We start from the raw sequence: 27,909 nt of genomic DNA on the forward strand, positions 1-27,909 counted from the left end.
AAAATGGGAGAGGGAGGGAGAGACATATTAGGAGTATGAGTTTAATAAATGTGAACTACTAGTATACATAAAATAGATAAGCAACAAGGATCTGCTGTATTGCACAGGGAATTATATTCAATATCTTATAATAGCCTATAATGGAATATAATCTGAAAAAATATATGTAACTGAATCACTTTGCTGTATACGTGAAACTAACACAATATTGTAAATCAGCTATACTTCAATTTTAAAAAAATGACCACCAATTTTATACACAAATTGAGCTGTTAGTTTTAACTTAATGTGTTTTGTGCTGAAGTTTCCCTTTGGAAATTTTGAATTTTGAGTCACGGAATCATAGACTATGAGAGCTGTAAGAAAACGCTAGAGATCCCCTAGACTATGGTTCTCATTGTAGATATGAACAAAATTCTTTGTCTTTGGAAAAGACAAACCTGTAACTCGCAACCTTGGACAGTCTTGATTTCGTAGTTCTGGGTATGGCCTCAGCATCTGGAATCTTTCTGAGTTCCACAGGTGAGAACCACTGGTCTGCCCCCTCCATCTCATTTTATATAGAGAGTGGAAAGAAACTCAGAGATGTCTGTAACATGCTAAGGGTCATTAAACTGTTAAATGACAGAACCTTGTTTAAAGTTTAAATAGTTTAGAAATGTTTCATTATTTGTTTGGTTTGGGGGGAAGGGGAGGAATACCAGTGAAATAAAATGAGAGGTCATTTGCAAGATAAATGTTAAACATTTGATAATTTCCAAAAAGCTTTCTTTCTTTTATCCCTAGAGCTAATAAATAAATAAGCAAACAAAACCAAAACATAAGAGCAGAACTCAGAAGAGGTAGAGCTGAGAGTAAGGATAGGAATAGTAAACTTCTGCTTTCTCAGAAACGAATCAAAGAATAGCAATGACAGTATGGTCAACCATCCTGAGACAAAGAATGCCAATAAGAACAGCAGAAAGATCCATGGTAGTGAACAATATTTTAATGTAGGTTATGAAAACCTTTCACACTTGCTTGTAGCCTAAAATACTTTGGTCAGTTTTATTGTTGTTGTTAATACATGTATTGTGTGCATGAATAATGCTCAGCTGATTTGATTTATGTGTTTTCTTCTTTCTTACAGAGAACCTCTCATCTGATTCGGCTCTCTCCAGCCCAAGTGCCCTGAATTCTCCAGGGATGGGAATTGAGGGCTTGAACCGTAGGAGGAAGAAACGCACCAGCATAGAGACCAACATCCGTGTGGCCTTAGAGAAGAGTTTCTTGGAGGTTAGTGAGGTTTTTACTTTTCATATACATAGGATTGTCTGTATAATACTATTGTTAAGTGCCATAGACCAGGCGTCCCCAGAGGTCCCTGGTTCCCTGTTAGGAACCAGGCCGCACAGCAGGAGGTGAGTGGCGGTCGAGTGAACAAAGCTTCACCTGCCGCTCCCCATCGTTTGCACCACCACCTGAGCCATCCACACACACGCGCACACACACACACCCTCCACCCCTGTCCGTGGAGAGATTGTCTTCCATGAAGCTGGTCCCTGGTGCCATAAAGGTTGGGGACCGCTGCCGTAGACCATAAAATATGGACTTATAAGCTTCAGCCCTAATGGATGCTTATAAACGTATTGGAGACAGTGAGAACAAGTAAGTTACTGAACATAAGGAAACAAAACCAGAGTGCTTCAGGGTTCAGGAGAGACCAGGCTTAGAGATCCATGTGAGCACTCAAAGTGAGAGAGGCAGGCAGCAGCTGTAGGATACATAGGAATTCCACAGGTAGGGAGAGGTGAGGGGAAAGCGCTTCAAGCAGAGGCATCTAGAGAGAAAAGCCATGACATGCATCAGGGGAAACAAATAGTTTGGTTTGGCTAAACTGTAGTGTTTGGAACCAGAACACTGAAGGCCTTGATGAGCTATAGAGTTCAAGTTATTTCAACAGGTCTTTGGTGTGGTTTTTTTTGTTTGTTTGTTTGTTTTTCTGGTACCAGAGAATATCACAATCAAAGCTTCCAACAAAATTTTGACTTCTCTAATGCAGAAAAGCCTTGAGCACCATGGAAGGAGCGTTGAAACAGGAGTCTTTATCTGCTCTGCCACTTATGAACTGTGTGATTGGTCAAGTTACGTGGTTTCCTAAGCTGAAGTCCCTTTATCTGTAAAATAACTGTCTTTCGTGCCCCACAGGCTTATGGCCTGCCTCACATTGTCCAAGTGAGATTATGTGCATGAAGCACTGGGGAAGTTCTTAAATTCCCACTAATAAATAAGGTATTGGTTTCATTCACGATTACTTGCCCTTAAAATAAAAAATATATAAATATTCAATAATAACTTATTCTAAGTTAATATGACTGCATTTAATGAATACATGTTCATTAGAATGTCTGTCTATAGAAGTTCTTTGTTAAAAGTGGAATAATATGGCCTTGTATATCCCAATTTCATTCTCTTATTGTTCCTCCTCCCCATTTGTTTATTCATTTAATGACATGGTTATGTCAGTAGTTCAAAAAGTTTTTCCAAAAGGTGATTTTTTTTTTTTTTCCCTCTTCAGAATCAAAAGCCTACCTCGGAAGAGATCACCATGATTGCTGATCAACTTAATATGGAAAAGGAGGTGATACGTGTTTGGTTTTGTAACCGCCGCCAGAAAGAAAAAAGAATCAACCCACCGAGCAGTGGTGGGACCAGCAGCTCACCTATCAAAGCAATTTTCCCCAGCCCGACCTCACTGGTAAGGATGAAAAATAAGGAGGCATGCTCAAGGGTTAATTTTTACAATTTTACAAATACCCTATCAAATGAATTTATTTCATTATAGGAATTTATTGTGTATATTCATATTGAAAAAAGATATATAAATTTATATTTTAAATGTTACAAAAGTAATTAAATGTCTTGTCATTATTAACCCAAGAACTTACTGATCTTTCTTTTTTAAAGGAAACAGTTTTAATCCTTTCCTGTTTCTCTGCAGTTCTATTATTCTCTTCTCTGATGTAGTTTATTAGGTTACTCTGTAACTGGGAGTAAATTTGCGGCTAATTCCAGTTATCTAAAAAAATCTTTAGTTGCACTTTATTCATGTTGGCTTGTAAAGCTCAATTTATTAAACTTACACATACATGATTAAGTGACAGTAAATTCCCAGATAACCTTTAGCTCTGAACTTGTATTAAAACAATTGTCTCAGATTTTCACAAACATGTGGGCCTTTTATTTATAACCTCACTGAGTAAAATATTCCTAGACTGAAGGGACATATAGTGGTCATGTGACTCCCTTGATCTTTAGGACAACTGTAAATATGATGCCACACTTCCAACCAGGATTCCAAAGATGGGAATATTGTTGAGTTTGCATTTCTGATACTTTCTTGTTAATTGATTTTTAATTTATTTGAATATTATTCTATACTGGCAGGCTTTTCAAACTAAGGTCATCATTAATAGCACTTACTAGTTTATTAAGTGAAGCCTATGGTTGTTAAATGGTGAGGCTTTAATCATAAAGTTCATGAGATAGTAGTTATAAAAAAGATAGTCATTAGGTACAGTTTTGTTTTATGTAGGTGACTGTTTTGTGTTTTGGATTTATTCTAGAAGGAGGGAAGGATAGAAGGAAGGCAGTGTTTCTTACAAAAATGTAGAAATATTTATCTTATTTCAAAAACAAACTGTCAGTTTTTAAAAATTTGTTTTACATTCTTTCCTTAATATCATTTCATTAAAAACAAAACCAAGACAGTCTTGTCCCCACATAGTTGAAAATAGAAACAATGCAAGAACCCCAGATCCCATGATCTCCTTGAATAGTTTTCTTGTTTAGATTAAGTTTATAACTGGTATAATATTTCTGTCTTGCTAAACACTATTGAAATATGGAAATTTGTTTTTATTAATTTCTTTTTAAAACTTGGGCAAAGCCATTAGTAACATCAGTGAAAAACCATCTATTCAAAAGGAACCTTTCAACATAAGCCAGTTTTCTCAATTCCAAGATCAAAGAGTAATTAATAAAATCCCTTCTTTTTAGGCCCTTTTATTTTATTCTATTGTATCTGGAATTTAAAAAATTTTATAGGAAACATAAATCTACAATATAGACTTTAATTTTTAAATGCTTCTGCATATTTTCACTTCTGACCTCTAGGTGGCAACCACGCCAAGCCTTGTGACAAGCAGCGCAGCAACTACCCTCACAGTCAATCCAGTCCTTCCTTTAACCAGTGCTGCAGTAACTAATCTCTCTGTTACAGGTAAGCAGCAGCCAGGCGGTGCAGCTGTTAGGCAAATGATAGGCCCATGCTAAGTTTCTATGAGAATCTGCCATTAAATTGTAAATTAAGGTTTTAACTAAAAATATGTATTGCTTTTTAAAAAAAAAGTTATATATGAAAACCTGAACTCTAAAAAGAAATCAGGCATAATACATTTTTCCAGAAAGAATGCTTTCACATAAAGATTTTATCTTTTTTTTTCCCACATTAGTCTGTCTTCTACGTTGCTTCCTGAGTTACTTTTTTTTTTTTTTTTTTTTGGCCGCACTGCATGGCATGCAGGATCTTAGTTCCCCATCCAGGGATTGAACTCACACCCCCTGCAGTAGAAACATGGAGTCTTAACCACTGGACCACCAGGGAAGTCCCAGAGTTACTTTTTTTCAATTAACTCCTCCTCTCCTTAAAAACATTTAATAGCTGCAGCTTTTTGAAATCAGGAAAACGTCCAAATGTATCATGAATTCATAGAGTATATCCAGCCTGGACCTTATCTTTCACTAGTCTTTTCTCCATCCCATCCTCAACACAAAAGAGGATTCCTACTACCTTTGTAAACATGCCCATAGCGTAAAATGTTGTCCATCCCAGCCTCCACTTCTTTCTGTTAGTGATGAAACTGCTCCAGCTTAGATATCAACTCTTCTTGGATATACTCTTTAGCTTCTTCAGGAAACTATTTGTTTCTACCTGCCTATATTATAAACAATTATATTTTATACTTCTCTCTTTTCCAGTAGACCTTGTACTTCTCAAAAGATCTGAATATTCCTTTTGAGATATCAGTGCTTGGCACATTCACAATAAAATGAATAAATAAATGTTTTCCCTTTACATGGCACATTTTCCAAATACATCTAAAGTAAGTTAGTGTTGTCATCAGAAGTTATCTAGTGATACATAAAGCAGAAGACATTCTGTAATTATTCACCAGGTTGATATATGCTAGTAAATCATTGGATAGATTTTTGATCTTTCATATTCAAGCTTAAATTTAACCTAGAGTTGGGGAATTTGGTTTTTTTCACTCATATTTTAAGTGACCTAACCATGATATAAAAATTGAATAAATGGCTTTATGTAGTTACTAAATTTCTAAGTCATTAGAAAATTTCATAATATTGTTTGTTTATTCAGAACAGTACTTTTGACCTCTTTTGGGTCTTTGACCTCTTTGAAACTTTGGTGACAGCTATAAACTTTTCCCCTCATAAAGTAGACATACCCACAATTTTTAGTAAGATTACAAGGAGGTTTATAAATCACAAACCTCATCAGTCCCCACCTTACCAAGCCTTGCCATTTCTGGATGCCTTAGAGGCAAATTAAAAACCTCTGTTCAAGAGTGTATAGTATTCAGCACCTCAGCTTAAAAAGCAAACTGTTGGTGATTGGTTGCCGCTGTGCTGGGCACCAGGAACATGAAATTCCTGTCTTTGAGGAACTTACTGTCTACCCTGACTGCCACTGGCTGGTAAATTGTGTACTTTACCTTCCAAACAAATCATAAGTCATATTACATTAGGTTTAAAGATACCCATCTTTTGCCAAAAAAAAATTCCTAATGGTTCAGGCATTAAGAGCAATAGCTTTGCAGATTTCTTAAAAAATGGCACAAATCTGAGGCAGAAGGTAATTTTAAGAAGATATACATGCTCAAAACTAGCTAAAATTTTTTTTATTTTTTGGTGATCTTAACTGCCTAGTCAGATTTTCTTAAACTCAATTACTTGGCCCATTTATTTAGATTTAATTATGACAGTTTTCTGAAATGTTAGTAACTTTTGGAATGAAATTTTTCTTTAATCATTAAAATATTTAACATAGGAAATTCAAATAGGAGAGACACAATCACCATGAGTACTATTTTTATTTTGTCTTTATATCTGTTTTTATATGTACATAGATGTACAATTCTAATAGTATTTATACTGTATCCTTTATTTTTAGCTTAACATCTAATAATAAGTATCTTCCTCTGTTATTATAGTTTTTACTTTTCTACTCTTGCCCTTATATCAAATGGTTGTACTGTAATTTCATAACCATTTCCTTATGTTACCATCATGGTTAAGTTCAACCGAGGGTGACCAACTCTTCCAGTTTGAGCCCTGCAAATATTACATCCCAGGAAACCTCTCAGCCTCTAAGCCACGTGACTGGTCTTGCTTGTTCGCTATTGTATTCCTCGTGTCCAGCACACCACGTAGAGTGTAAGATACCCAGTAATTATTAAATGAATGGAGTTTTCACTGTTATAAATAATGCTATAATGAACACCTTCGTACATATAGCTTTTTCTTAAATTTTTTATTTTAACATAATTTCAGACTTACAGAAAAGTTATAAGAATAGTTCAGAGAAATCCTAAATCTCTTTCTCACATTTTCCAAATATTAAAATCTTACTATGTTTGCTTTCTCCTTTTTCTCTTTGTGTTTCTGTATGTGATTTTTTTCTGAACTGTTGTAAGAGCAAGTTACAGATAAGCCCTTTTCCCCTGAATACTTTACTGTCTATTTTTTAATAAACAAGAAATATAGGGGAAAAGGATAAGTTCATCCTTACAGTTGAAAGCCAACTAATAAACGTGGAAGAAATGATGGAATTATATGAGTAATAACAGATCCAGGCTATCTGTATCAATATGGACTCAGAAATCATTCTGTATTCAGTAGGTTAGAATCCTACTATCACTTTTTATTGTAATATTCAGATTGTCCCAGATTTAGCCAATGGGAACTACTTCAAGGTGGCTCCTGTGCCCTTTTGACATGTCCCTAGCATTCTTTGAGTGCTTCCTTATTTTTTAGCACACAAGATGTTCACCTTCGTCTTAAAGTTTCTCTGCTTCTGGCCTAGAATCAGCCTCCTTAAAATCCATGAGTTCATACTGATACCTCCAATTCCAATCCAATATCCTGTAGTTCGTTCTTTTCTATCCTAACCTCTTTCCATATTTTAACTCCCTTCTCAGTGACAATGCGTAACCTGGCTCCCATTATCAACAATAACAAGTTACTCAACTGTTCAATCCTATAGTGAAAAGAAAGTGGTTTCACATTGCTAAGCCAAGCCTCTGAAAAGAAAAGACCTACTAATTCAGTTCAGTTTAGAGTTCTCGTCTTAAGCTAAAGGCGTAAAGCCCAAATACTGTGTTCCAAAGTGATTTTGGTTAGTTCTTTTTATATCCTCTTCAGTGTAGTAACATTATTCATTTGAAATTCAGGTCAGTTTATTTGTTTTGTTTGTATTCAGTGTTAGTGTTTCTCCTCCCATCCTTGTGATTTTTTTAAGAATATGAGATATTAACATGGTTTTCAAAGGTAAGACTATACAAAAAGTTCTCCTCAGAAAAATGTCGTTCCCTTCTATCATAATTCTCTGTACCCTTTCCATCCCATTCCTATCTATGCCCTTCCTGTGTTTCTTTTGAACTATTGAGTAGAGATTTTTTTCTTTTTTAATTTACCCTTGTTTGTTGCTTTAAAGGTATCATACTTAGGTGATCTTCTGCACTTCAGTTTTTTCACTTAGCAAAATATCCTGACAACTAACTCCACGTTAGTTCATAGAAATCTTAATTATTCTGTTTCATTGTTGTAGACTATTATGTGGATGTACTACAGTTTATTTAACCCCATTCCTGTTGTATGGACATTGAGTTTGTTTCCAGTATTTTGTAATTATAGACTGTGCTTTAGGAATAACCTTGTGGATATGTATTTTTGTACTGTTGGAAATGTGTCTTGAAGGTAAATTTCGAGAAGTAGAATTGCTGGGTCGAAAGGTACACACCTATGTGTTGTTGGATACTGTTGTTTTGTTGGATACTATCGAATTGCCTTCCAAAAAGATTGTACTTATTTTCATTCCCACTAACAATACATGAGAGGGCCAGTTTCCCCATAGCCTCCGCAACAGAATGTTACACTTTTTAATTTTTACCAACCTGGTATGTTAGAAATTGTAACTCAATGTACTTTAAATTTCAGTTTTTTAATCGTGTGAAGTTGAACATCATTTCATATACTTAAGGGCTATTTTTCATCATTTATAACAGTGAAATAGGTTTTGTTTCACCTTGATTGATAAATATTGCATAGACTAGAAATTCCAGCTGAGGGAAGTGGTAAGAGCAGACACTATTGTCTTCTTTCCAAGCATATTAGTTTTCTGTTGGTGTGTAACAAATTACCACAAACTTAGTGGCCTAAACCAATATTCATTTACTATCCCACAGTTCTGTAGGTTGGAAGTTTAGGCATGGGTTAGAGCTGGGTCTTCTACTCAGGGACTTACCAGGCTGAAATCAAGATGTTGGCTGGGGCTGTGACCTCATATGACACCCAAGATCTTCCAAGTTCATTAGTTGGCAGAATTCTGTTCCTTGTGGTTATAGGACTGAAGTCCCCATTTTTTCTGCTGCTGTCAGCTAGATCACTCTCAGCTCCTACAGGCTAACCCCAAGTCCTAGCCTCATGACCTTCTCACGACATGGCAGCTTCTTCAAAGGCAACATGAGAATCTCTGTCAAGTCAGCTGCTATGGAGGGTCTTATGCAATATAAGGTAGTCAGTCCTCTCACCTTTGTCATATGATATAACCCAGTTAAAGGAGTGGCTACCACATCTCCCGTCATATTCACAGATCTGCCTATACTCAAGAGAAGGGGCTATACATCTGGATTTTGATGGCTTCCTTTAAAGAGTTTTTGAGTTTGCTTTGGCAGACAGATAGGTTACTACAGATCAGCTTGATCCCTTCAAGGCTTATTTTTTAAGCTTTATGAGACTGGCCCTAGAGTAGCCTTCACTAGTTTAAGGTGTGACTCTTCTGGGGTCTCTCGTAAATGCCCAGATATTCAATAGTCTCTACTGTCTGTGTAGTTGGAACTGGACTGTCTCCCTGTCCTGCATGAATTGCAGGATCATTCAGTTTACAGCCTCCCTGCCTGGGCTCATGGGGTTTCCCTGTGCGTGTACAGTTTAGTATTCAACCAAAGATTCTAGGAAACCCCGATGCACATTTCTAGAGTTCGTTCTCTATTCGTTTCTTCCTCTCCAGTACTCTCCCTTGCAAATTCCAGCCATGTCAGCATCCAGCGACAGTCTTTGTCTCCTCAAATCATTGAAATTGCTGCGTTCTACTTAGTTTCCTCTTCTGGTGCAGCAGTTTAGAAAGTGTTTCCAAATACAGTCCAGGTGATTATAGGGCTCACATCATTTGTTTCCTTTTCTTCAGGGATCACAGCCCTGTGCTGCCTATTTTCTCGTATCTAAAACATTTTCTCATATATTTCTCTATTCTTGTTACAGTGTAAGGGTAAGTTTGCTATCATTTACTCTTATGGTCAAAGGCAGACGTCTCTAAAAATGTTAAATTAATGATCAGCACGTATAGGTATAGATGATCTTATTTGCAAAGCAGAACTAGAGACACAGACGTAGAGAACAAATGTGTGGATACCAAGGGGGAAGGAAGGGGGCAATAGGAATTGGGAGAGTGGGATTGACATATATACACTACTGATACTATGTATAAAATAGGTAACTAGTGAGAACCTACTGTATAGCACAGAGAACTCTCCTCAATGCTCTATGGTGACCTAAATGAGAAGGAAATCCGAAAAGGAGGGGATATGTGTATACGTATAGCTGATTCACTTTGTTGTACAGTGGAAACTAATACAACATTGTAAAGCAAGTATACTCCAATAAAAATTTTTTAAATAAATTTTAAAAAATAAAATAATTTATATATACACAAAAAGTAAGTTGAAAAATGTTTGGATCAGAAGCAAATAAGTTTCAACACTTGATAAATCTAAATTAAGAGAAAAAAATAATCAGCCTTTATAATTGTAACAAAGTCTAAGGTGACCCTCCCCCACCATGGTGTCTACCTTCTAGTGTTCCAGCCTTTGTGTAATCCTTTCCCCTTGAGTGTGGGCTGAGCCTTTGGTTTGCTTCTCATCAGTAAAATGTGGCAAAGGTGATAGGATGTCACTCCATGATTATATTACATTTTTTAAGACCCCGTCTTGTTCCCAGACTTACTCTAGAGACCCTCCTCACCAGTTTGATGAAGTAAGAAATAAACAACCATGTTAGGAAGCTCACAAATCAGGGTACTGAGGATGACCTCTAGGCGCTGAGGGTGGCCTTCAGCCAACAGCCAAAAAGAAGCTGGGCACTTAGTCTAGAACAGCAAGCAAATTCTGCCAAGTGATTTCTGCCAGCAACCCAAGTGAGCCTGGCAACATATTCTTCCCCAGTCATGCTTCCTGACTGGAACTGTCTGGCTGACCCCTTGATTGTGGCCTTGCAGAGGACCAGCTAGACTGTGCCTGCACACCTGACCCACAGAAACTGTGAGATAGTAAATGTGTGGGGTTTTTTTTTTTTCCTTTTTATTTATTTTTTAAATAGATAAAATTTCAATTTCTTTATTGGAGTGTAATTGCTTCACAATACTGTGTTAGTTTCTGTTGTACAACAAAGTTGAATCAATTGTTTTATACTGCTAAATTTGTAGTACTTTGTTAAATAGCGATAGAAAATGGATACAATAATATTACATTTGTATAAATATCATTCAGGGACAGCTCATATGATTAGGGTGAAAAATGTAATCTTATGACACTTAAACCTTGCTCCTTGAAAGAGAAGGTTACAAGAGTCAGTGTCAAATGGATTTTCTTTTCTTCCTCTTGTCAGCAGTTGCTGAAAATCATGCCTCATTTTAATTTTTTTCCTATTTGGACCATAACTTTCTTATTATAGCCTCTTTTCCTCTGACATTTCTATGTTGCTTTTTTTTTTTTCAGTTGACAGAAGTAGCATATTCTTTCACTCATATTATTTATGAAAGACATCCAGTATCTTAATCATACAACTTATCTAATGCAATCTACTTTCTTCCTGAAGACTTTCTCCTTGGAATCCCTATAATTGCTTATTTTAACTTCTTTTCACTGTGTTCCTGAGTTAGATCCAATATTTCTGAGAGCCCATGTCTCCCTCTACCTTTTTCTTTTTTTTTTTTTCCCCTCTACCTTTGATTCCTTTTTGTTTTGCCTGGTGCACACTCTCAAGTAATTTTTTTCTTTATTTGTAAAGATTATGTGAGAGGGAAAATTTCCAAGTACATGCATAACTGAAAAGTATTTTGCCCTCACAGTATTTGTAGTTTGTACAGTAATAGAATTTTAGGTACAAAATTACTTTTCCTTTGAACTTAGAAGGTATTGCTCTGTTGTATTTTAGCATCCAGTGTTGCCAATGAAAAGTCTGATTTCAGTCTAACTCCGATTTGTTGATCATTTGTTTTCCCTCTGTAAACTTTAAGGATCTTTTTATCCTTTGAGTTCTGAAATTTCACTAGAAGGTATCAAGGCATGGGCCTTTTAAATTTGTCCTCCTTGGCCTTCAGTGGGCATTGTCAATTTGAATTAATGTCTTTCTTTAACTCTGGTAATTTGTTTTTCTTCCTTATTTCTGGAACGTATTTCAAACAGACTTTAAACTCTCTAAATTGATCCTGTCTATCTCTAACTTTTCTCTTGTGTTTTTCATTTTTTAACTTTTTATACTTCATTCTTGGAAATATATCCTGAATTTTATCTAACTGTTCCTGTGTTCTCATTTTTTATTGTTGTCATTTATATGTTTTTCCAGAATCATATTTTTAATTTCTAAGAATGTTTCTTTGTTCTGATTCTGCCTTTTTATAGCAATCTTATTTTTAATTTGTAGATACAGTACAAATTAGAATTGTATTTAAGTTGCTTCTTCTGGCCTCAATTCTGCTTATTTATTTTGTTCCATTTCTTTTGTGCTGTGGATTTTTTCATTGTCTGTTAATTTTTGATTATTTAGTCATACCGATGAATGCAAGGCCTTAGTACTTAATATCAGTAGCTTGTAAGGTTTTTTCTGCCCTTGTGTAGCTTCTGTTACTCAGCATCCTTTCCCCTGATTGGAAGGGAGCGGTGAGCCGTGAATGTGGGGAGAGAACTGCCAGACTTTGCTCAGGGCCTGTGGGTGGAAAGCAGGCAGGCAGACCAGGCTCTACCCTACACCTTCCTCAAATGAGAGGGATGCCAGTGCTTACACTAAAGTTCGTAACCTTCCATACTCAGATTTTTATTTTCTTTGAAGAGTAGTAGGTGACATTAGTTAATGCTTAGGTGATAAGTCTGGTGGGGGGAGGAAAAGTCCCACTGACAGAGCTGGTGTGTGAACAGTCTGGTCACCCTGTTCTCTGCCCTTGTTTCCTACTCCTGCCTCAGTACTGACAACGCGGAGCTTGAAATCCCCTCAGGGCTCCACTGGGGTAAATAATTCCCACCTCTATCGTAGTCTTCTACTGTGCCCTTCTGGACTATGGTTGGTTTCTCTACAACCCAATTTTAACCTCTTTCTCATTTCTGCAAATATATCAAATTCTCAAGTTCTCTGAAATCTCACTCCCAGAGCTCTCACTCCCTTTTTTATTACTTTACCATCTTTTGGGATAGCATTTTAGAAATGAAGGAATAAACATACCCTTAGTCTGCCCTCTTCTAAGAGAAATGTTGTGTGATTGCCATGGTCATTTTTATTTTCCCAGTATCTATCATAGTGCTTGGTACATAATAGGTCCTTGGTAAAACTTTTCCCTTTTTAAATTTTTTTAAATCTTTTTTTATTATAGTATAGTTGATTTACAATGTTGTGCCAGTCTCCTGTACAGCAGAGTGACTCAGTTACACACATAGAGACATGCTTTTTTTTTTTTTTTTTTTTTTTGGTGGTACGCGGACCTCTCACTGTTGTGGCCTCTCCCGTTGCGGAGCACAGGCTCCGGACGCACAAGCCCAGTGGCCATGGCTCACGGGCCCAGCCGCTCCGCGTCATGTGGGAATCTTCCCGGACCGGGGCACAAACCCGTGTCCCCTGCATCGGCAGGTGGACTCCCAACCACTACACCACCAGGGAAGCCCGAGACATGCTTTTTTTATATTCTTTTTCATTATGGTTTATCACAGGGTATTCAATATAGTTCCCTGTACTCTACATTAGGACCTTGTTGTTTATCCTTCCTAAATGTAATAGTTTGCATCTACCAACCTCAAACTCCCAGTCCATCCCTCTCCCTCCCACCTCTCCCTCAGCAACCACAAGTCTGTTCTCTGTGTCTATGAGTCAGTTTCTGTTTTGTAGATAGGTTCATTTTTGCCAAATTTTAGATTCCACATGTAAGTGATATCATATGGTATTTGTCTTTCTCTTTCTGACTTACTTCACTTAGTATGGTAATTTCTGGTTACATCCATGTTGCTGCAGATGGCATTATTTCATTCCTTTTTATGGCTGAGTAGTATTCTATTGTATATATGTACCACATCTTCTTTATCCAGTCATCTGTCAATGGACATTTAGGTTGTTTCCATGTTTTAGCTATTGTGAACAGTGCTGCTATCTATGAACACAGGGGCGCATGTATCTTTTTTTTTTTTTTTTGGCTGAGTTGGGTCCTTGTTGCTGCACGCGGGCTCTCTAGTTGCAGTGAGCAGGGGCCACTCCTCATTGCGGTGCGCAGGCTTCTCATTGCGGTGGCCTCTCTTGTTGTGGAGCATGGGCTCTAGGTGTGCGGGCCTCAGCAGTTGTGGAACGCGGGCTCAGTAGTTGTGGCTCATGGGCTCTAGAGTGCAGGCTCAGCAGCCGTGGTGCACAGGCTTAGTTGCTTCGCGGCACGCGGGATCCTCCCTGACCTGGGCTCGAACCCATGTCCCCGCATTGGCAGGCGGACTCCCAGCCACTGCCCCACCAGGGAAGCCTATGTATCTTTTTGAATTATAGTTTTCTCTAGGTATATTCCCAGGAGTGGATTGCTGGATCATATGGTATTTTAGTTTTCTTAGGAACCTCCATACTGTTTTTCATAGTGGCTGTACCTGGTAAACTTTTCTACGATAGAAAATGAATGATCATGACTGTACTGCTCCAGAAAGATATGTATTCTGTGTCTTAAGAACTTGTAAAAATTCCACAGCCCTTAATAATCTCAGCTAGGGCTCCCCTGGTGGTGCAGTGGTTGAGAGTCCGCCTGCCAATGCAGGGGACACGTGTTCGTGCCCCAGTCCGGGAGGATCCCACATGCCGCGGAGCAGCTGCATCCGTGAGCCATGGCTGCTGAGCCTGCGCGTCCGGAGCCTGTGCTCCGCAACGGGAGAGGCCACAACAGTGAGAGGCCCGCGTACTGCCAAAAAAAAAAAAATCTCAACTAAACAAGCTCTGCCTCCAATTCTTTTTCCAAAGTAGTATTTCATAATGAACTGTATGCAATCCCATAACCATTATCAGTCTCTCCCCATTCACTTCTCCCCTTGCTTACTCTGTCTCTATGAATTTACCTGTCTCAGACATTTCATATAAATGGAATCATGTAATATATGACCCTTTGGGTCTGGCTTCTTCCATTTAGCATATTTCCAAGGTTTATCCATATTGCAGAATGTATTGGAACTTCATTCCTTTTAATAGTTGAGTGATATTTCATTCCATGGATATACCATACTTTGTTTATTATTCTGGAGTTGATGGACATTTGAGTTGCTTCCAGTTTGGGGCCATTTTGAATACTGTTGCTATGAGTATGTGCGTATCAATACAAGTTTTTTTTTTTTTTGTATCTTTGTCGGAGTCTAATTGCTTTACAATGTTGTGTTAGTTTCTGCTGTACAACAAAGTGAATCAGCTATACATATACATATATCCCCATATCCCCTCCCTCTGGAGCCTCCCTCCCACCCTCCCTATCCCACCCTCTAGGTCATCACAAAGCTCAATACAAGTTTTTGTGTGGTTATTTGTTTTCAGTTCTCTTGGGTATATATTTAAGAATGGAATTGCTACCTCATGCAGCATTCTGGAATATTATGAACAAGTTTTTGCCCCCCAAAATTAGGCAACTTAGGTGAAATGGACAAATTCTGAGGCTCAAATTACCAAAACTGACTCAAAAAGAAATAGAAAACCTTTGAAAGACCTAAAACAAGTAAAGTAAGTGGATCAAAAAGAAATGCCTGGACTCAGAGGGCTTTAGCAGTGAACTCTTATCAGATATTTCACAAAGAAATAAGAATTAACCTTTAGCAGGCTCTTCCAGAAGATAGAGGAGGAGGAACAACTCATTGTATGAAGTCAATATTACCTTGATTCTAAAGCCAGACAAAGTTATCACAAGAAAAAGATTATGAACCCATATCCCTCATGAAAATGAACACAAAAATCCTCAACAAAATCTTAGCAAATCAAATCCAGCAACATATAAAAAAGATTATACATTATGACCAAGGGGTTATCCCAGGAATATAAAGTTGATTTAATAACTGAACATAAATTAATGTAGTACACCATAGTAATAGAAGAAAGGACCAAAATCTCATGATCATCTGACTAGATATAGAAAAAGCATTTGACAAAACCCAACACCCATTCATGATAAAAACCTGGAATAGAAGGGGGACTTCCTAACCTGATAAAGAGCATCTACTAAAAAGCCTCCAGGTAATGGCATACTACATGGAGAAAGACTGAATGCTTTCCCCCGCTAAGATTGGGAATAAAGCAAGAATGTTTGCTCTAGCAGACTTCTAATTAGCATTGTAGTAGAGGTTATAGTCAGCTTAATAATGGAAAAAAAATTAAAACATCCAGTTTGGAAGGGGAGAAGTTAAAACTGTCTTTGTTTTCATTATCCTATATGTATAAAATTCTCAAGGAATTCACACACCAAAAAGCCTACTAGAACTAGTAATGAATTCAGTGTTGTTGCAAGATACAAAATAAATATACTCTCTCAAACTCTCCAGAAAAATGAATGGAGAGATATTCCATTTGTAAATCACATATCTGATAAAGGAATTATCTCTAGAACATATAAAGAATTCTTAAAATTCAATAGTAAGAATACAGGCAACTTAGTATTGTAAAGGGGCAAAAGATTTTAATATACATTATACCAAAAAGAAGATACAGGAATGACTAATAAGCACATGAAAAGATGTTCAACATTATTGCTCAGCAGAGTGCTGTTACTGTATAGCTACAGAGATGCCTACTGCAGAATCTTGTTTTAATCCTAAAGAACAATCATTACATTGTTCAGACAGACAGAAGCTTATACTATAAAATGTTGTACATTCATAGTAATTTTAAATTACCTTTATGTTCTAAGAAGCTGTCCTACATAGGAGCTTTGTAGGTTTTTCATGTGTAACATATTATAAATTTATCTTTTGAATATAATAAATGTTTTCATATAAAAAAATAAAAATAAAATCATAATGAGATACTACTTCATACTCAATAGAATGGCTATAATCAAGAAGACCAAAAATCATAAGTCTTGGCAAGGATGTGGAGAAATTGAAACCTTCATGCTTCGCTGGTGGGAATGTAAAATGATACAGCCGCTTTGGAAGACACTTCGGCATTGTCTTTAAACTTTAAACATAAAATTACCATCCCACCCGACATTTCCCCCGAGAGAAGTGAAAACATTTCCACAAAAACTTTTACACAAATTATCATAACAGCATTATTCATAATAATCAAAAACTGGAGAGACTTCCCTCGTGGTGCAGTGGTTAAGAATCCACCTGCCAATGCAGGGGACAGCGGTTCGAGCCCTAATCCAGGAAGATCCCACATGCCATGGAGCAACTAAGCCCATGCGCCACAACTACTGAGCCTGTGCTCTAGAGCCCGCGAGCCACAGCTACTGAGCACGTGTACCACAACTACTGAAGCCCACGCACCTAGAGCCTGTGCTCCACAATAAGAGAAGCCACTGCAATGAGAAGCCCGTGCACCGCAACGAAGAGTAGCCCCCGCTCGCCGCAACTAGAGAAAGCCTGAGCAATGAAGACCTAATACAGGCAAAAATTAATTAATTATTTAATTAACTAATTTTTAAAAACCCACAAAACTGGAAACAAGCCATTGCCCATCAATTGATGAATGAATTAAACACCATGTGGTCTATCCATGTAGTGTAACAGTTTTCAGCCAGAAGGAAGTATTGGTTCATGCTACAACATGGATAAACCTTGAAAGCAGTATGCTAACTGAAGAAAGCTAGATGCAAAAGACTGCAAGTTGTATGATTCCATTTATGTGACATGTCTGGGAAAGGTAAATCTACAGATACAAAAAGCAGGTGACTGGAGGCTGTAGGTGGGAACAGGTGTGACTGCAAATAGGCACAAGGGATCTTTCTTAGTCATACACTAGATTGGGGTGGTGACTGTACCACTCTGTCAATATATTAAAAATCATTGAATTTTACACTTAAATTGGGTGAATTTTATGGCATACAGATTGTACCTCACTAAATCTATTTTTTAAAAAGGATGAGGTGGGTGCTCACTTTGGCAGCACATACACTAAAATTGGAACGATACAGAGAAAAGGATTGGCAGATACAAGCCAAGGTAGGATAGATAAACAACAACGATTTACTGTCTAGCCCAGGGAACTATGTTCAATATCTTGTAACAAACTATAATGGAAAAGAATCTGGAAAAGAATATATATATACACACACACATACAACTAAGTCACTTTGCTGTACACCTGAAACCAACACAGTACTGTAAATCAACTATACTTCAATAATTAAAAAAATTTTTTTTCAATTAAAAAGGATGAGGTGGGAAACAGGAGGTTATGCCACACACCATATTCTTGCACGTAACTTCCTACTAACCTTGTGAGGTGGTGATGGCGTCTAATTCTGTTGTTGAGGATGCGAAAGCTCAGCAGGCATCACTTCCCTGATCAAAGTTGCCCAAGTAATTAAGTTGCCTAGAATATAGATAAAAGATATATATTGATTAAGAGGTGATTCACTGGGAGAATTCATTTGAAGATCCCATTATTATACTCTAGTGCTCATATGACATTCATATTGAAGACACCTAGGATGTGGTTGGAGGATAACAACCAGAAAGAGCTACTTTGAATGGTTTCTGGAGTCATCATCTCTTAGCCCAGGTTAAATTCACTGATGAAATTATTGGGATTTTCTTCGTATATATGCGGGATTTTAAGAAAGTGATACCGAATGGTCTGAAAATGGCAGTGGAGAGTGAAGAAAAGGCTACTTTAAGCCTTTGACCTCAAGTTCTTTTCAGAAGTTTGAAAAGAAAGTAGTGCCCGTAAGTGAAATCAGGTTAGATAAGCCGAAAAATTGGTCAAGAAAAGATTGAAATTATATTGAAATTTACTAGCAGTAAAAGAGAAAAGAGAGAAGATATATACCTTTCTATAGAACAGGGGGCAGGTCTTAGGAAAAGAGTGTCGAAGTGAAGAAGTATGTATGAATCTGCCAAACATATAGGACCCAACACAGCATCAATAGCTCAGTGATATAAATTGGTCTGATAGATTTAGAACTGAATAATGAAACTATGATTAATAATATCCACAAAGATGTAATTGTACTTTGGAGCAGCAGCAGTAAAGAGGGAATCATCTTATTTATATTTTTGAGAGGGACAGAAAAAGGAGTAAATCCTCCCTTTTCACTTAACAGTAAGAAAGCTATGTTTACCTGATTAATTCAGAGACCACATAACCCTTTTGTGTAGCATGATAGGAGGTGGGAAAAGTAGAGTCAGTACTGAAATAGATGGTGTCTCATTTTCTCCCAGCTCTGCAATATGTGAAAGAAACATTTCCTTAACAGTTAAAATGAGAGATGAATTCTAGGTATTCTTAGTATAGACCAGAAGAAGGCTTCAAAATAGATTTTAAAAGAACAAAACTGCCTGAATTTTTAATACAGCTATTATGAGAGAAGAGAATCTTCTACGGCTTAGCGTTAGATTTTATCACAAAGAAAGTTCTTTTACATAGATCTTTTTTCCAATATGCTTATAGGTTTGAAATACTTATCTTGATTGGTGTAGTTCTTTCATCTCTGAAGTCTTTTATACCTCATAGAAGTATTATATTGAAAATTTATAGATGTTTTTGGTCTTTTTCAGTTCTCTATCTTGAGAAAATACCACTTAGGTTCTGCTCTACACATATATGTGGTTGATTATATCCTAGAACATAGTGACTTTCACTAAATGAAGTTCCAACTAGTTTAGGTAACCGGCTTTTTTGTATGTAGCATTTACTGATTACTGAAGTAAGAGGGCCTGTTCTGTACTTTGATGATGTTAGATAGCATCAAAATTACAGCTCATTGGGAATAGTTGGCATCTTCTTTATCTGTCCTATGCCTTATCAGTTATTTCTGCTTTAGGCAAAGGGACTTGATATTCTTTTTTTTTTTTTTTTTGCGGTACGCGGGCCTCTCACCGTTGTGGCCTCCCAGGTTCCGTGGCCATGGCCACTCCACGGCATGTGGGATCTTCCTGGACCAGGGCACGAACCCCTGTCCCCTGAACTGGCAGGCGCACTCTCAACCACTGCGCCACCAGGGAAGCCCGACTTGATATTCTTTAAGTAACACTAGGCCTAACTTCTAGAGATATTTTAGACCTATGCCATACAATATGGTAAGCACTAGCCTCATGGCTTTTATACATGTAAGATGTGGCTAGTTCAAATTGAGATTTGCTTTTCAAAGCTTAGTATGAAAAATACTCATTAAATTTTTAAAATATTGATTTTATGTTGAAGTATATTTGGAATATACTGGGTTAAATAGAGCATAATATTAAAACTAATTTCACCTGTTTCTTTTTACTATTTTCAGTGGGACTACTAGAAAATTTAATTACATATGTACTGTATTTCTGTTGGACAATATTCATCTATAATAGTAAACCATTTCAGTGAATGTGTTTTAGCTGTCAGTGATATTTTTAATGTCAGTTAGTTATTTGTATTCAAATGTTGTTCTCCTTACAACAAAAAGAAATTTTGGCATTTTGATTTTTTTTTAGGCCTCTCAAAGAACAATTTTCTAGATCTTCATTTTTCATACTAAATTTTATGAGAATCATAATATCATTGTATGTTGTTGTTCCCTCAAATAAGAAAATGTTGGGAATTCTCTGGTGGTCTAGTGGTTAGGACTTGGTGCTTTCACTGCTGGGGCCCCGAATTCAATCCCTGATTGGGGAACTAAAATCCCGCAAGGTGTGTGGCACGGCCAAAAAAAAAAGAAGAAGAAAATGTTTACCACAATAGACTTTTTGAGAGCTGATTTTCATTACCCAATAGCCACTTAAATTTTTTAATGCAAAGAAGGCATCTGACCCTCAGAATGGCAGAAAATATTTGCAAACGAATCAACGGACAAAGGATTAATCTCCAAAATATATAAACAATTCATGCAGCTCAATATTAAAAAAACAAACAACCCAATCCAAAAATGGGCAGAAGACCTAAACAGACGTTTCTCCAAAGAAGACATACAGATGGCCAAGAAGCACATGAAAAGCTACTCAACATCACTAATTATTAGAGAAATGCAAATCAAACCTACAATGAGGTATCAGCTCACACCAGTTAGAATGGGCATCATCAGAAAATCTACAAACAACAAATGCTGGAGAGGGTGTGGAGAAAAGGGATCCCTCTCGCACTGTTGGTGGGAATGTAAATTGATACAGCCACTATGGAAAACAGTATGGAGGTTCCTTAAAAAACTAAAAATAGAATTACCATATGATCCAGCAGTCCCACTACTGGGCATATAGCCAGAGAAAACCACAATTCAAAAAGACACATGCACCCCAATGTTCATTGCAGCACTATTTACAATAGCCAGGTCATGGAAGCAACCTAAATGCCCATCGACAGATGAATGGGTAAAGAAGATGTGGTACATATATACAATGGAATATTACTCAGCCATAAAAAGGAATGAAATTGGGTCATTTGTTGAGACGTAGATGGATCTAGAGACTGTCATACATAGTGAAGTAAGTCAGAAAGAGAAAAACAAATATCGTATATTAATGCATATATGTGGAACCTAGAAAAATGGTAGAGATGAACCAGTTTGCAGGGCAGAAATTGAGACACAGATGTAGAGAACAAACATAGGAACACCAAGAGGGGAAAGCAGCGGGGGAGGTGGGGTGGGGTGTGATGAATTGGGCAATTGGGATTGACATGTACACACTGATGTGTATAAAATTGATGACTAATAAGAACCTGCTGTATAAAAAAAAATAGAGAAAACCTATTTATTAGGTTTATAGACATGTGTGCAATTAAAAAAAAACACTACTGTTACCTTGGAAAAAAAAAAGACTGTACATTTTCCTGTAAGCACAGGTTTAGTCACATCCAAGTTTTGGTATGTAATATTTTTATTATCATTCAGTTCAGATTATTTTCTAACTCCAATTGTGATTTGTTTTTTGGGGAGTTACTTAGAAGTAGTGTATTTCATAACTTCTAGTTACTTTTTTGTTACTGATTTGTAGCTTAACTCCAAGTCAAGAAACACACTTTGTATAATTTTAATACTTTGAAATTTGTTAAAATTTGCCTTATAGCACAATATGGTCAGTTTTAAAAATGTTCCAAGCGTGCTTGAAAATAATTTGTAATTTAAAGTTTTGGAGTATAGTGACTATATATCTGTGTGTTGAATCAAATTTGCTGCTCACGTTATTTAAGTTTTTTATATCCTTACTAATTTGGGGGGGGTGTCTACTGGTTCTGAAAGAGTTATCCTCTATCAGTGAATGACAGCAGTATGTTAAATCTCCTATTATGATAGTGAATTTGTCTGTTTTTTCCTTGTAGCTCTGTTGCTCTATATAATTTGAAGTTAAGTACATACAAATTTAAAACTTCCTGGTAAATTGGTCTTGTTGATATGAAGTGCCCTTGTTTATTTCTAGTAACGCTTTTGCTTTCAAGTCTACTGTATCTGTTATTATATAATTTCCTTTTAGTTTATATTTGCACAGTATATCTTTTCTAATTCTTTTACTTTCAACCTTTTGTACCATTATGTTTTGTTTTTTTAATAAATTTTTAAAAATTAAAAAAAAAGGCATCTGGACATATGCCTTTAGTTATTTTCGTACTGTTTCTGTACATGTTATTGATACTTATTTGGGAAAAATGTGTAACTTTTAGTTTTTCTTGATTTCATTGCTTTGTTTTGATTTTTCTATAGAGACTACTAAGGAGATTTCTGAATGAAAATGCTTTTCAGAAGCTTGGATTTTTTTGCTTGTACATTTCTTCCCCAGAGCAGTTGTGTTCTATAGTTAGAGCTTCTGTGTTTTTTTAATTTTTAATAGGAAATTGGAAATGGAAAGCTGTGTTCCCTGTTTGTTTTATGGTTACTTTATTGCTCTTGCCTCTTAAAGTAGGTTCATGGCTTTGGTTCTTAAAATGTTTGTTTTTGTGGTTAATTTCCCTAGAAACACTAAACTCGGTTAATAAAAAAGGACATGTTTAGAGGTTACTGGATGGTAAATTAATTATTCAGTTGATTCTAGATTATGGTTGAATAAAGCAGCCATTCTTCCAAAAACATTTACAGAAGGTCACTTTCTAACATGATTCCCTTTTCAGGCACTACAGACACCACCTCCAACAACACCGCAGCCGTGATTTCCACAGCGCCTCCAGCTTCCTCAGCAGTCACTTCCCCTTCTCTGAGTCCCTCCCCCTCTGCCTCAGCCTCCACCTCTGAGGCATCCAGTGCCAGTGAGACCAGCACAACACACACCACCTCCACTCCTTTGTCCTCTCCTCTTGGGACCAGTCAGGTGATGGTGACAGCATCAGGGTTGCAGACAGCAGCAGCTGCTGCCCTCCAAGGAGCTGCACAGTTGCCAGCAAATGCCAGTCTTGCTGCCATGGCTGCGGCTGCAGGACTAAACCCAGGCCTGATGGCACCCTCACAGTTTGCAGCTGGGTAAGGTGCTTTCTCATTTTGTTTACATCTGAGAAACAGCTATGAGGTCATCCCTGGCGTAACTTATAGGGAATACTTTCTCATCACTATCTTAAATGCAAAAAAAGACAAAAAACAAAAAATCATTTAAAGCCATAATCTCTTTGAAATGGGTTGCTCTATAGTAGTAGCACAAGGATTTTGATTATGGTTGGAATTAAGTTTCTTAACACTCTGGAAGGACAGTAGTCATACCTTTATTTCTAGATGAAGTTACAGAACACCAGGCCACTGATTGTACCTGAGTGATGGGACCAGGAAGAAAGCCCAGGATTCCTGACTCTTATTCTTATGCTTTCTCCATTAAGCTCTGAACTGTCTTTCTAATTCTCAAACATAAATAAGAGATACAGTAATAGGATTCCTAATTTTATATTACCATCAAACAAATAAGAATTACTTCGTAAATATATTCCTTTCTCTGGCATTTTTTTCCCTTTTGTTTTGGAAAAAAGGAGAATGAAGTAATTCAAAGAGTCAAAATGACTGCAAGTTTTACATTTTGTGTGGACCATAACCTCGTTTTGCTTTGTACAAGTGAGCGTCAAGGAAAGCAGTAACTTGGAAGTACTAACCACACTATGTAAGAGTGTAAAGAGAGTAACATATTTCCATATACTTCCCCAGTTGTATTTCCCTTTTTCTTATCCATTTGGGTATGTTGTCAAACTGACCCAGGCATCTACATTGTAATAAAGTGACTGCTCTTTTGTACTTTCAGAGGTGCCTTACTCAGTCTCAATCCAGGGACCCTGGGTGGTGCTCTCAGCCCAGCTCTGATGAGCAACAGTACGCTGGCAACTATTCAAGGTCAGTAGAATTTTTTTCCTTACTTAGCCTTTTTTTTTTTTTTTTTTTTTAATGGTGGAAGTCTGCTTTGCTAGAGGTGAAAGTGATGGGAAGAGATAGTTGAATTGATAATGCCCGCTAACCTGAGGACCAAGAATGTGTCCTTGTAAACAGCTTTGTAAGAGAAATATAGGTGTCGGTCTGTAAGAACAGGAAATATACCTAGTTTGGTGTATTAAGAAACCAGGACTGGGACTTCCCTGGCAGGCCAGTGGTTACGACTCCGAGCTTCCACTATAGGGGGCGCGGGGGGTCCTATCCCTGGTCAGGGAACTAAGATCCCACATGCTGCATGGTGTGGCCAAAAAAAAAGAAAGAAAGAAAGAAACAAGGACTTTAATGCTGATATTTATCTTCTTATGTAAATAGACTTGGAGGCAGAATTTCCTCCTCCATTTATCTAAATAGTCATCCAAGACCCATCCCCAGGCAAACTTGACCAACAAAAATTCTCCAGTCCCCACCCCCACCCCTAAGAGAGCCTTATACAAGAAGGCCCTATAACGAATTAACATTGGAGCACATCATGCAGACTTCAGGAGTACTTTTAATTCTTGTTAGGTTCTTCCCTTTTTATATCCCCATCATTATAGGGCATATATTCTCTTGGATTTTCATGTCTCTTTTCCAAGCCCAGATGGGTCCCTTTTGGCCTTAGCATGCTATCCAGTCTAAAATGAGTCTAAATCCACTCATTCTATATATTGAAGGGTTTGATTTGTTTAACGTCTGAGCTTTGTGTTTGAAGATGCTTGCTGTTACGTGATTCAAGGAAACACTTTGAGATATCACTATATTGATCTGAGAAATTTTTCTTAAAATAATTTGGGCTTAAATGAGAGTTCTTGGGGCCAAAAATAAGCTGTTAGCGAACTTCAATTAAGATCAGTGTTTTGATGAAAAATAAATAAATAAAAGAAGAAATAAGAAATAAAAAAAATTTTTTTTAATTAAGAAATGAAAAAAAAAAAAGATTAGTGTTTCGGGCTTCCCTGGTGGCACAGTGGTTGAGAGTCCGCCTGCTGATGCAGGGGTCATGGGTTTGCGCCCCGGTCCGGGAAGATGCCACATGCCGCGGAGCGGCTGGGCCCGTGAGCCATGGCCGCTGAGGCTGCGCGTCCAGAGCCTGTGCTTCGCAACAGAGAGGCCACACAGTGAGAGGCCTGCGTACCGCAAAAAAAAAAAAAAAAAAAAAAAATTAGTGTTTCATGGATGATATCTCTACAGTATACTATAGACAATATTAGTTCCAGACAAATCTAAAACATGACCTAGATTACCTTACATTATATTGACTTTCTCATTGACTAAATCATATGTGAAATTGATGGTTAGATCTGTAAAGCTTTTATTATAAAAGGATTTCTTTTTGGAGTAAGATTTGTGATAAATCACGTTTTCTCTTGCATTTCGGTGTACCTCTGGGCTGTAGTGATACTAAAAAGGCAAGATGCCTTCCATAGGGCATAACTGAGTACAGAACAGGTACTCTCTGGGAAGATCTAGAACTGGACTGTGACCCTAAGCCTGGAATCTCAGAAAACACCAAGCTGCACCAAGACTCACTGTTCTGTACTCTTTGTGTCATCATGTTCAAAGTCAAGGACATTCCCTCAGCTCCTCTCTCTTTCTTTATATATTATGTAAGAAATCAATCATTTTTAATGCCACTAGGAAATACATGTGCCTCAAGTATACATGTGAGGATGTGGTTATATGAGTGAGGGGATTGTGGGGGGTTGTCAGATACAGGAAAAGATATTAGAGTGCCCAATTATTTTAATGAAAATTTTGATAATGAAGGAGAAGTAACAGCATCACAGAAAAATTCTTACGTATTAAAGCAAGCCCTAAGTTTAGAACCCACCTGCATCGGTATAGCTCTGCTCTCCTCCTACAGAGACTCATCATTCTCCTTTGTGCAGGCCATAGAAATTAAATGTTTTAAAGTAAGAAATGAGTCACACCTTATACTTTATTTGTTAATATATAACTTATTTTAGAACTAAAGTCTTTTCGAAAGACAGTTTTTATCTTGTATATCACACTATAAGGTGCTCAAATTTATCAGTAATGCCAGTTGGTTTGATAAAAGCTAACTATATTTTAACGCCTTAATCGCTGTAGCTAGTTTGTTTTTTGAATGGAGGTAATCTAAAGGCAGTGATCTTCATTAAAAACAAAATTATTGGATTTAACAAATATTTCTAGGTAGATGGAATAAAGTTGAGATTTCAGGATAGAAACATGACTCTTTGATTCTCCTCTCACCTATCCTGATCATGCTCATTAAATTAGAGTTTTCAGGGGGCTTCCCTGGTGGCGCAGTGGTTGGGGGTCCGCCTGCCGACGCAGGGGGCACGGGTTCGTGCCCCGGTCCGGGAGGATCCCGCGTGCCGCGGAGCGGCTGAGCCCGTGGGCCATGGCTGCTGGGCCTGCGCATCCAGAGCCTGTGCTCCACGGCGGGAGGGGCCGCAGCGGTGAGGGGCCCGCGTACCGCAGGGGGGAAAAAAAAAAAATTAGAGTTTTCAGCCCTTTAGGCTCTTTCAAAGTTATAGAACGGCGGGAGGGGCCGCAGCGGTGAGGGGCCCGCGTACCGCAGGGGGAAAAAAAAAAAATTAGAGTTTTCAGCCCTTTAGGCTCTTTCAAAATTATAGATAAACTTTAGTTGGTGACAATATAGTGCTGTAATTAAGGGTAAAAAATTCAGTTAAGGGATGCGCTTTTTCCATCTGGGTTGTGGGAAAACTCAGTACATTTGATGTGTTGTTTGGCTTCTCTGGGATGATGCTAACATTCTCCTTCCTGCCTGTTTTGCGGGGGGTTTGTCTGTAGCTCTTGCTTCTGGTGGCTCTCTTCCAATAACGTCACTGGATGCAACTGGGAACCTGGTATTTGCCAATGCGGGAGGAGCCCCCAACATCGTGACTGCCCCTCTGTTCCTGAACCCTCAGAACCTCTCTCTGCTCACCAGCAACCCAGTTAGCTTGGTCTCTGCCGCTGCAGCCTCTGCAGGGAATACTGGACCTGTAGCCAGCCTCCATGCCACCTCCACCTCAGCTGAGCCCCTCCAGACCTCTCTCTTCACAGCGGCCTCTGCCAGCGGGGCTGCCTCCACCACCACCGCCTCCAAGGCACAGTGAGCTGGGCTGAGCGACGCCGCCAGCCCCCTTCTTCACTCCGAGTGCAACTGGCTGCCAGCCTGGCTGAGACTGAAACACGTGATGGGCTTCCTCTTGCCATGTTGCAAGGGCAAGGGAGAGGAGGGAGAGAAGAAAAAACACATGCCGGAAAAAAAGGATGGAAATGGGACAACATTTGCCTAATTTTATAATAAAACACTGTCTTTTCAGGATTGCTTCATGGATTGGAGAACTTTCTAACCAAAAATTTTAAAAAAACAAAAAAAAAAAGGCAGAAACAAAAAATCAAAAACAAACAAACAAAAAAATAAGTGAAAGGACTACTTATCATTTCCAGCAGTCATGATGACGAGTTAAGGTGGGTTACCAATTCCAATATAGGAAGGGGATTTCTTGTTTGTCTAAATTTCTTTTTTTCTTAAAAAAAAAATCATTTTTATGGGTCTGTTGTACAGGCCGCTAAGTCATAACAAGGTGTTTATAATCGTATCAATTGTGTTGGGGGTTCCTTTCTTAACTGGTACAATTTAGGCAGGCCTGTATTACTGTATCTCTATTGTTGTTGTTGTTGTTGTTGTTATTGTTTTTTATATATATATATAGTTTGGACATGTTTATCTCTTGCTCCTGGATCCTATTTCAGTGAGCTCCCACACTGTGGGGCGGGAGGGTTTTAGGGTAAGGGGGACTTAACGT

General features: G+C 37.8%; 1 protein-coding gene across 3 annotated transcripts in view; it reads left to right on the forward strand.

Annotated features, from left to right (window-relative positions):
• The window catches only part of POU2F1 (POU class 2 homeobox 1), a 171,373-nt gene extending 143,911 nt beyond the window's left edge, over positions 1-27,462 (forward strand). For all 3 annotated transcript variants that reach the window (XM_065894807.1, XM_065894794.1, XM_065894802.1), the window contains 6 exons: positions 1,130-1,275; positions 2,558-2,737; positions 4,156-4,261; positions 22,837-23,182; positions 23,943-24,031; positions 26,906-27,462. In XM_065894807.1, the coding sequence (XP_065750879.1) occupies positions 1,130-1,275; positions 2,558-2,737; positions 4,156-4,261; positions 22,837-23,182; positions 23,943-24,031; positions 26,906-27,213 (1,175 nt within the window). In that variant the 3' untranslated portion in view covers positions 27,214-27,462. The remainder of the gene's footprint in view (positions 1-1,129; positions 1,276-2,557; positions 2,738-4,155; positions 4,262-22,836; positions 23,183-23,942; positions 24,032-26,905) is intronic.
• Positions 27,463-27,909: the final 447 nt, after the last annotated feature.

The sequence above is a fragment of the Phocoena phocoena genome, chromosome 1 (genome assembly GCF_963924675.1).
Source record: "Phocoena phocoena chromosome 1, mPhoPho1.1, whole genome shotgun sequence".
Taxonomy (NCBI): domain Eukaryota; kingdom Metazoa; phylum Chordata; class Mammalia; order Artiodactyla; family Phocoenidae; genus Phocoena; species Phocoena phocoena.